The sequence below is a fragment of the Callospermophilus lateralis genome, unplaced genomic scaffold, assembly GCF_048772815.1.
Source record: "Callospermophilus lateralis isolate mCalLat2 unplaced genomic scaffold, mCalLat2.hap1 Scaffold_43, whole genome shotgun sequence".
NCBI classification, from domain to species: Eukaryota; Metazoa; Chordata; class Mammalia; order Rodentia; family Sciuridae; genus Callospermophilus; species Callospermophilus lateralis.
This window is the reverse complement of record NW_027514380.1, coordinates 3,089,324-3,100,490: the sequence shown is the minus strand read 5'-3', so window position 1 is coordinate 3,100,490 and position 11,167 is coordinate 3,089,324. Positions and strand designations below refer to the sequence as shown.

General features: G+C 42.8%; 1 protein-coding gene and 1 pseudogene across 1 annotated transcript; one reads left to right on the top strand and one right to left on the bottom strand.

The window, feature by feature from the left end:
* The first annotated feature begins 1,001 nt into the window (after positions 1-1,001).
* Positions 1,002-1,856, top strand: LOC143389053 (uncharacterized protein C12orf71 homolog). Its single transcript, XM_076842381.1, has one exon. It carries the CDS (start codon positions 1,002-1,004, stop codon positions 1,854-1,856), a length of 855 nt encoding a protein of 284 aa, XP_076698496.1.
* Positions 1,857-5,731: 3,875 nt separating this feature from the next.
* LOC143389052 (formylglycine-generating enzyme-like) overlaps positions 5,732-11,167 on the bottom strand; it is a 55,038-nt pseudogene continuing 49,602 nt past the window's right edge.

The following is an 11,167-nucleotide window of genomic DNA, read 5'->3' as shown; positions in this document are numbered from 1 at the left end:
ATCCAATAATCCAACCTATAGGACTATGTAAAGACAGAAATTTTCAGATAAGGGGGTTTACTAACATTAATAAGACCATTATTAGTGGTCTTAATCATCTAAGGGTCATTGATCACCTAACTTAATGGTCATTAATAGGTAATCACCAAAAAGAGTTAATGAAAAAGTGGTTAAAAATTAGAGAAGCAGGGTGCAGTGACGCACATCTGTAATTCTAGCAGCTTGGGAGGCTGAGGCAGGAAGATCAGGAGTTCAAAGTCAGCTTCAGCAACTTAGCAAGGCCCTAAGCAACTCAGTGAGACCCTGTCTTTAAATAAAATACAAAAATATAAAAGGAGCCAGGCATGGTGGCGCATACCTGTAATCCCAACAGCTAAGGCAGGAGGATCACAAGTTCAAAGCTGTCCTCAGCAATGGCATGGCACTAACAAGAAACTCAGTGAGACCCTGTCTCTAAATAAAATACAAAATAGGGCTCGGGATGTGGCTCAGTGGTCGACAGCCCCTGAGTTCAATCCCTGGTACCTCCCCCTGAAAAAAAGGGTTACATGTTTTCTGTAAGCTGTGCCATAAGATTTAGTAATCTCACTTTCTTTGATGTGACATCTACATTTTTAAGGATGTGCACATACATGTACAATCCATTGATTGATAGTTGGATGGATGGATGGATAGATAGAAGATATAAAGAAAGAGAAGATTATAAAGAAATTTATCAAACTCTTTTGCTGGTGGTTATAATTCCCCTGGAGATGCTCATTGCAGAGGGTTATTACACAATAGAAAAAGTTTTTAAAGAGAAAGAACTGCCTCTTGTGTCCTTGACTAGGGAGTACAAATACAGGATGCACTTCTGCCTCAGTGAGATAGTTGTGAATGGAAAAAAGGAATGGGTATTATTTGCTAAAGTACATGACTCTCTTCCCAATATCAGCTATTATTGTTTTTCTTTTGAAGTTTCCAGTGTTGAAGGACACTGGGCATTTGAGCCCTTGAACTCCATGGAAGACTCATCTTCCAGAAGCAACTGCCCTGACATGGAGCACAGCATTTCGAAATCCATATCCAACCAGAGTGTCTCAGTGAGCTATTTCCCTCATGAGGACAGCATTGAGTGTGAGGATACCGTACCCTGTGAAGAGTTGACTTCTGAGGGTTTTCCCTGCCACTTCCTCCCTCCTGTCCAAGGGGGATGGGGAACCAAAAGTGTAAAGAGACCCATGGGGAGGCGAAATCAAATTCAGGACAACCCAGAGGAACTTGGCGAAGAAGCCATCATTGAGGTCTTGGATGCCTATCTGGGCTGCCACCATGAAGACTCAGTAGGTAATGCTATGAGTGAAGACAACCAGAGGATGGACCAGTGCCCACAGAGGAGGACCAACCAGACCCTCTGGGACCTAGATGATCTAATGAAAAATCTTAAGGCCTTTCTAGACAATGAGAAAGATGACAAGGACCATGACACTGTGGTCTCTAATTCTCAGGAGGAAGATCTCCAGCTGTCCAACAGGATCTCTCCCCATATGGATCAGGTCAGTCATCAAGAACATGAAGCTTGTCAGGACTTACCCCCGTGTTGCCCACCAGAAGACAGAGACATTGACCAGTTTCTGGAAATGCCTCCTGGGCTTGAGGATGATGAAATTGTTGAGGTGAGCACAGAGCTGCCTCACTGCAGAGCAAGGCATGGGCCCAGTGTGGGGTGCCAGGTTGGACAGCATGGAGTCCCCGCACCTGCTGTGAAGCAGAGGTGGACCCCAGTGTCTGCGCAGATTTGCAATAGGATAAGGATGACAGTAAGGAAAGGAGCCGAGCCGGGGACGAGGTGTGGGGAAAATGCCAAGGAGCAGTGAGAGAGGCAAGAGAGGGGAGGAGCAGAGAAGGAGTAATGATTATACAAATGTGTGTGTGTTTAATGATTAATGAGTAATGAAACTTTGCATTTACAGTTGGCTAGTTTGGGTAAAAAATTAAATTACATATCCATGAATGACTAAGAATTGACTCCGTTGCTGCTGACATGGTATGTCTCTAACTCATCCTCTTCGCCTTGACATATGCAAAGCCAGGAGACTGGCACGGCAGCGACGGCCTCAATCTCCTCCAAGCAGTCAAAGGAAGGGAACAAGGGGGACGTGTCCTCAGATAAGGAAACCACGTTCAGTGGGAATTTCCAGTTCAGCTTCCAGTGGTTCAGAAAGCAACTGGGCTCCTGCCTGCCAGGGAGGAAGCACCCTGAGAGGGCCAACAAGGGGCTCATTCTGCTGGCACTAAAGAGAAGACATTTGGGGGGAAGCAACAGAATCCTACCTCAAGACTCGCCCTAGTTAGGAAACCCTACATATCCAGAATTTTAATAGTTTTGATAGACCCTATTGTACATTACCATGATTTTATGTTTTCCCAATAAACAAATATATATGTATGTATATCCCAATTTCCTCACAGTTTTCACTGTCACCAACACTGGTGGACTGTGAGGAAATTGGGATATCCCTAAGTAAAAAAGAGAAATGGGTTGGGCCGGGGGTACAACTCAGTTGGTAGAGTGCTTGTCTTGCATGGACAAGGCCCTGGGTTCAATCCCCCACCCCCCCCAAAAAAGAAATGTGTGATACTGAAAAAATTATCACCAGTTTCTGAGAATTATCTTAATCTCCTACAAAATATGTAGAATCTAGAAAATGGACACAGATGAAGTGTGTGAACTATATCCCTTTCTTCCCTTTGGGCTACATAAGTGTTGCTTCTAGGATACCCCAAGTCCCTAAAAAGTCAATTAGAAAGTAGCAAATAATAGTTTTGCAGAAGGTTTTGGATTCCTCTTGAAATGCATGCATGTGCGTACGCACATACACACACACACACACACACACACACACACACACACCCCACAGGCCATTTAAAAACATTTGCACAACCTGCCCAAATTGCCTATCATCCCAAAATAGAAAAATAAAGTAATTCCTAAATAGATTCACCCTTTGAAACTTCTGAACTTTTGAATATTGAAAAATAAAACCCTGAGTGGCAGGAGTGGGGAATGAAGGGAGCCAAGCTCATTACCAGCCTTCCTTTTACCTTTTTTACAGGTACAATGAAACTTAAAGGTCTCAGGGAGAGAACAAAAACTAGGAAAATTGAAAGTTACAACCTCAAGCAGTTTTTGTCAAACTACTTTCTTACCAATTTGCTATGTGCATCCACCCAACCCCTTCAATGAAGGGGGAAATCCATTCTTTTGCCAGATACAGGGAAATAGTGGCAAAGCAAAAAATTCTCCCTCCAAGAATAAATACTGCAAACTGCCTGACTTGGTGAAAGTAAAGGCAATCAGTAGATAAGCCAAAATTGTACCTCGTTTTTATTTTTAAGCAAAAAAATACACCTCAAAACAAACATGCTCATGGTGTGTATCCTTAACTAAAATGACACTAATCATTTCAGAAGAGCAATGGCTCTTCTGAAACCAGCTACGGAGGACATTTGACTCAGATCCTGTAACTTTGATTGCAATTTATCACCAACTAGATTTTATGATGTGCTTCTCCACAAAGGTTTCTAGATTTTTAAAAAATGAGCTAAAGGACTGGGGTTGTAGTGTTGCGGCCCTGGGTTTGATTCTCAGCAGCACATGGGAACAGATAAAGAAAATAAAGATATTTTTTAAAAAGCTCTATAATTTGTTCAACACGTTGGAATGTAATATTTAAAAAAAGACATGAGTTCCATTGTATAACTAACACTTGGTTTGCTTCAAAAAGTATCTTAATTTGAATATGAACCTTCTTATCTCTAACAATGCTTCTCCCCAATATTCTTGAACTTTCATGGCTACTGCAATTTTAATTTAAATTAATGTCATCCTATTTGATCTATATATTATAAAAGGTATAAACAATTTCCAGGGAATCTGCAATTGCAGATTAAGATGATGTGATCATTCAACACATTACGAAAATTTCAAAAGTGACTTTTGTTTATGATTTTCAGACTTTGCATTGAAGTAATATTTGAATTAGATATAGGTTATCTGTCTTTTCTAGACTGTAGTTTGATTTTTATTTTCCTTTTTTTCCTATCAAATCTCAGCAGCTTGCCTTCTGGTTTATAAGCAGGTCTGAACAATCTAAGAAGGGAATTGCATGTCTCAAAATACCAAGCAAGGAATAATTCTCCATTCAACTCTCTTTTCAGTAATAGTAGCACAAAGCCTAACAGAAAAATAAAAGATGTTTTCAAAATAAATAATTTCTATTACATTTTTTTCAGATTGTAGAAGTGTCATTTAGACTAAGGATAACTGGAAGAATCATTTCCAAAAGGAAGACATTAAAACAACCCTAAATTCACTACCTAAAAACTGGAGTAAATGTACGTTTTAATGTCATTATTTTTAAGCCCTGATTATTGCAGATTGAGATGCATCTGGGTTGCACCTAGGCGACGTTCTTAATTTGTAAAATGGTTCTGGATAGATACTAAGCCTCCACAAACAGAATCTAATAATGATAGAGGCTTAGGATTCACTATATGGTAGGCAGATTAATGCTACCCCTGCCCCCCACACCACACACATACATAAAGATGCACATGGCCTCATCATCAGTACCTATGAATATGTTACCTTACATGGCAAAAGGGACTTAACAGATATCATTAAAAACTTCAAGATGGGAAGATGCAAAAGGGACTTAACAGATATCATTAAAAACTTCAAGATGGGAAGATCATCCTGGATCAACCTGATGATCTCAATCTAATCACGTGATTCCTTAAAAACAGAAGAGGAAGGCAGAATAGTAGAAAGTTGAGACATAAGAAGAACTTTTCCCTCCCTCCATTACTGGCTTTGAAGATGGAAGAAGGGGTAGACAAGCCAAGGGACAGTGACCTCTAGAAACTGGAAAAGCCTAATAATGAACTCTTTTCTAGAGCTTCCCGGAAGGAACATGATCTCACCGACAACACCCTGATTTTAGCCCAGTGGACCAAGATCATGCTGGACTTCTGATCTACAGAACTTTCAGGGGGAAAAAAATTGTGCACTGAGTCACAAATTTGTTATAATTTGTTACTGGAAACAATAACAAACTAACACACAGACCATAGTCTGACATTTTACATATGGGAAACTCAGGTCCACAGAGTATGAAGATAAAGCTACAAAGAGAGTACTTCTCAAGATTCCATCCCAGTGATTGTCCCACTGTGCCAGTCTGCCTTGATTGCTTTTGTGTTTGTCTTTATGTAATTTTCTCATATGGGTGGAATGAATAGCATTCAGAGAAAGAGAGGGATTCTGTTTAACTAGGACTTAACTTGAAATCATAATGTTTGGATAGAGATTCAGAGCTAGATAAGAGGAAGAGTAAGGAAAAGAAAGGAGGAGATATGTATTTATATGAAAAGCAAAAAGCTGCTCTCCTATGTAAAATCAGCCTACCTTTTTATTGTTATTTAAATGCCTGTCTTTGATCCTTTACTGTCTAACTAGTTTGGAATTTGCAGAAATTAAAACAGCTTGGGTATGGGTTGCATGTCCTGCTGTCTCTGGAGGATGTGTAAGGATCTGTTATCCCAGGGATTATGCACATTTTCTGTTGGCTTAGGTGTCAACCATCTGCAGTATAACTAGAGCTGTGATATGCCTGCTGAGATCATGATTACAATCACAGCTCCATGGCAACAGCAATGCCAGAGTCAGCAGCGTGAAGGACATCAGAGCTCAAGCTTGCTTCAAAAATCTCTCCACGTTCACTCCAGCTTCCCTTTCTGGTGTGTAACAGAAGACCAGCATCAACGCCACAAAGAGACTTCTCCCACAGGTCTCACAACGATGGTCCGTCCTATGGTCAAAAAGACAACTGGTAGGAAGAGGAGATGCCTCTGTCTTTTTGTCCTAAAAGTCCACAAGAATCCCATTCCATTTCTATAAACAGCCCACAGGCTGACCTTTCAGGATGTCTTTGTTGCTCATGTTAGCTGGGTTTCATCAGGAAAAAAAAAACTGGGATGACAATAAAGCACAAGCATATAACATGATCTGCGCTCTTCTCAAAAATAGCCAAAATGGACCACAACTTTAATCTGATCTGTGCACATGCAAAGTCTATAATCAAAAGTGTATCTGCAGTCATGCCTCATCCAAGGAAAACAGCTGAAAGGTAGGGCAGCTCCTCCCACCCTCCATTTATAAATGGAGGACCTGGAGGATACCTGGAACTGCCCATTCCTTTGGCCAAGGAGGGAGAAGCACACTGCTCTCAGCACAACCTCCAGGGTGTGACAGGGAGAGATATGCCTAATATTACAAAACAACCAAGCCGTCCTGCAAAGCTCTTCAGAAATCCCATCTCCAGTGTTATGACTTCCCAGGCCATGTCAGCTCAGTGACTGCCTCCTTCCTCTGAGTTTAAGCCCTAACACCCCCAAGCATTTCTCTCTATGCATCTGTCAGTGACAGAAACACAATCCAAAATAGCTAAAGCAAGACATAATTATTGGCCGACAAAACTAAAACATCCGGGACCATAAGACTAACTTCAGGTATAGCTGGTGCTCAAACAAGGCCATCAGAAAGCTATGTTTCTCTGGCTCTTGGGTCAATTTTCCCACATATCCTGAGAGGAAGTTTTGTAGGGCTAGGGATGTAGCTTGGTCAAGCACGTGCTTAGCCACGCACAAAGCACTGGATTCAATCCTCAGCACCAGAAAAAGGAAAAAAAAAAAAAAAAGAACATTTCTTTAATTTTGCTGCTAGGCATCTGTCTTTTTTTTAATACCTTTATTTTGTTTATTTAGTTTTCTTATGTGGTGCTGAGGATCGAACCCAGCGCCTCAGGTGTGCTAGGCAAGCCCTCTGCCACTGAGCCACAATCCAGCCCTAGGCATCTGTCTTTTAATAATCAGAGACGGCAATGCAGCTCCATATTTATGTATGAGATACTCACTGTATGTTTTACCCCCTCAAAAAAAAACAGTAATAACCTAAATCTGCAACAATCAGAGCTAAATAAAATTTATTTCTTTGACTGTTTATCCAGCTGCTGAAAGAAATGTATTGGTGACAACTATTCATGTAAAAAAAAAGAAAGAAAGAAAGAAAAAAAATGTTCACTCTATTAAGTAGATAAAAACAAGATTTTAAATATTGTGTCCAGTGTGATCCAAATGCGATATGTAAAAAAAAAAATCTATGATGTATATATACCAGAAACACGTATGCCAGCCAATATGGTAGTTCAGAGCAGGAGCTTTGGAAACAAACTGACCTGGTTCAAATCCCAGCTGTGCCACTTTCCAGCTGTGTAACCCTGTGCAAATTAGTTAACCTCTCTATGCCTCAGAATGCTCTCCTGAAAAATGGGGATAATAGTACCTACCTTACAGAATTGAATCAACAGTAAATGAGATAATTCATGAAAATGGCTAAGCACTATGCCTGGCACACTGAAAGCACTCAACATCCACTAGCCAAGAATGAACAGAAAGGAAATGCACTAAAATGCTACCAAGAATTCTCTCTGGGTGGCACAATATGAGATCAATTTAGCTTTCTCTTTACAGTGGTCTTTTTTTTCTAAAATTTGTACAAGAATACCTTATTAAGGGATCAGGGGGAAAATACACTATAAAAGTAGGGGCTATTGGCGAATGGCCCCCACTACTAGGGAGGCTGAGGCAGGAGGATTGTAAGTTCAAGCCCAGGCTCAGCAACTGAAAGAAAACTCAGCAACTTAGCAAGTCCCTGTCTCAAAATAAAATTAAAAGGTCTGAGGATGTATCTCAGTGGTAAAGCATGCCTGGGTTCAATCCCCAGTACAAAAGAGAGAGAGAGAGAGAGAGAGAGAGAGAGAGAGAGAGAGAGAGAACATCAGATTAAATACTGATGTTGGCCTGTAAAATATCCATTGTGGGCCCCCTGTGACAGCGATGAATGCAGTCCGCGGCCACCCTCCTTCACGGGGTCACTACTCACGGGTGCAGTTCCTTGGAAGCCGTCCTCGGCAGTGTTGGTCACTGGGAACTCGCCCTGCCAAATGTTGGCATAATGTTGGCCTCTCGGCTGCAGCTTGTTGCCCCAGGGGAAAAGTCTGTTGGAAAAGACACGGGCATCAGCCTGCCAAGAGGAACGGGCTTCTGGGTTAAAGTCAAGGGACTGAGGGAACGACACTCTTGCTCTGAGTGAGCTTTTAAAATATACATATATAAAGATAGAAGAGCTTTTAATCAGTTTTTCCTAGTTTTCTTGTAACAGCTCATGTCAAGTTACCAACAACCTCAGTCCTTCCTGAGCACTCGGAAGGCTGGAGGCCAATCCCATCACTAACAGCAGGACTTGTGAGAGCCGGGGAAGGAGGCCTCATCCTGGACTTATTTGGTAGCGTGATCAGGCAGCGCCACACCACACTTTTTTATAAAGCCGTGGCTATTTTAAGGAGCTTTTCCTAGAAGATGTGTCCCAAACATGAGTTTTCTGTCTCATAGCTCTAGAAGCGAAGAAATACCACTGCTTCAGAAGATGCCTAAAATAAGAAAATGCTAACAGCGAGGCGGCCTACCAAGCCGCTCCAGGGACTAACAAGCAACACGTGAACCGCTGGAAGTTGCTTCAGGGCTGCAGGGAGCCCTGTTGGCCAGAAACCTGGCTTTGGGGACTGCAAAAAGTCAGGGGGTCGCTCACCAGTGTCACCTAAGTAACCTCACAGGGAAGAGGAAAACCCTGTAAGAACAAGAGCTGCTTGTGTTCAACTTTCTGAGCAAAGAAAGTTCCATGGAGTTAAACAAAAAAGGTTTGGGCAACATGAGGCCATCAATACTTATCTGCAGCCCTCCTCGACAGCTGTACTCCTACTCAGCTTCCGTAGGCAACCGCTTTCTTGCCCACGTGCAGTAGGCAACCGCTTCCCTGCCCACGTGCACTAGGCCACTGCGTCATTCCAGGAGACGTGGAGCACCGGGTGATTCGGCCTGGGGAGGAGGGAGAGCAGAGTGAACAGACACTCCAACCAGAACAGGAAACAGAAACTGGCATGTCTACTCATCTCAGTTTGGTTGGTGACCCTGTGATGAAAACCATGGCCATGCACACCCCAGGGCTCCATGCACTTATTGGGCCTGCATTGGAGTTTCTGTTCCCTCCACGGGGGACCCACAGTGGACATTCTACAGGTCAACTCTATCAGCCTCAGTTTCCAGAGAACCCAACCTAGGACATCCAGCTTCAAACTCTGCATCTTTTCTACGTTTCCACAAAGGACTGACTCGTCATATCTGTGTGGCTGGAGCAGATCCCAACTCGTTCTCCCTTTTCCCCAAGGGACAGAGGGATGGGGATGGCATCTTGGATTGAATCCCCTGCTCACTTTGTCTTTAAGTGGTCTACACATTCTGAGTTCCTTCCACATACATCTTTGAGTTTTCCACAGTAATTACACCAGGACTTTCATGTATTCTTTCAACGAATGTTTGCTGAGTAGCTATTATGTGCCAGATACTATTCCCAGCACTGATAAAAGATGCACTTTTCTCAGAAGACTGACTCAGCCAGCCATTCAGTTTACTACATGAATTTAAAAATACATCCCATGGGGAGGCAGCACCACGGTAGAGCACGTACTTAGTATGCATGAGGCCCTGGCTTTGATCCCCAACACTGCAAAAAATAATCCTCTTCGGATTTTTCTGCCTCCCTTCTGCCTGCTTTTTCCTCTCCCCATAAACTCAGGAAAGAAGTTATGAATAGGGAGCTCAGGGGCCGGCCCTCCTGAAAGATATCTGACTTTTGTCAAGGGGCCTATCCCTAAAACTGAACTCATGTCTTCCCAGCTTCTGACAATCAGGGGAGCAACCAGGAATGCTGTGAAGATAGACACTTGAAAATGCCACCTGAAAAATGAGGTTAGGAGAGCAGTCTGCTTGGGCTGTAGAGGGACGAATCCTCACCCAAACCCTCTCCACCTCCGGGCTTAAAGTCGACTCTATTTTTGCTTGAGATAATTACTTCCTTGCCACCCTGGAGACTGGCTGATCGACTTGCTGCTCTGTGGTTTTGGAGTCAGATGGTAGCTCCAAAGTATGTCAGCCCGGAACTACAGAGCTCATGGATCCTACACTCAAGGGCCACCTGGCAGGACACAAGTGCCCATCCATGAGACAGACAGTCCTTCCTCATAAAGATGCACTCACAAGGCAGAACAAATGGACAGACTGGAAAGATTAAACATGACATGAGATCTATAAGAGGCCTGTCAAAGGGGGAAATCTGCAAGAAGATAACTCTTTGACAGGCCAAATGAGGAAGGAAAGAGGCCATCTATTAAGAGCCTTCTGGGAGGCCACAGTGTTTAGGTCATCACAGACATTATTTCCTGTCATCTCATTTTCCTACCAATCACTGATGGTTTGTCACTCTTGCCATTATCTTATAGCTGAAGATGGCCACTGGGTTCTTTCTCAAGAGCACAAGAATCTGTATGGAATGAAGCGTGTCACCTGGGCCTCACCTGACTCACCTGTGCAGAACAGTAGAGTCGGGCCCCTCTGGGTGTCTCCAGTTAGCGCCTTTAACAGGTAACCACCAGGGAGCGGCTGCAACCTCAAAGCAACCCAGAAGAGGCTGATGTTAGCCACTGTGACGGTCGAACACTGCACTCGGCACCAAAGCCCCATCTGGGTTACCAAACATATACCTCTACCAAAATATCAAAAGATTGTTTGTAAATAAGTCTTCAATGAAAGTATCAATTTATATTATAAAATGTCACAGTGGTGAAATAAGTATGTATTTAACTGATGTGTGGTTCTAAGATTTTATATATATATATCTGGCATGAACCCAGGGGCACTGTACCACTGAGCTACATGCCCAGCTTTTTATTTGTTTGTTTGTTTATTTGTTTGGAATAGGATCTTGCTAAGTTGCAAGACTATCCTCAAACTTGTGATTCTCCTGCCTCAGCCTCCCAAGTTGTTGGGATTACAGGTGTGCGCCACAGTGCCCAGCTTCTAAGAATTTTTAAAAGATGCACAACTGGGGCTGGGGATATGGCTCAAGCAGTAGAGTGCTCGCCCGGCATGTGCGGGGTGCTGGGTTCCATGCTCAGCACCACATGAAAATAAAAATAAAGATGTTATGTCCACCGAAAACTAAAAGATAAAT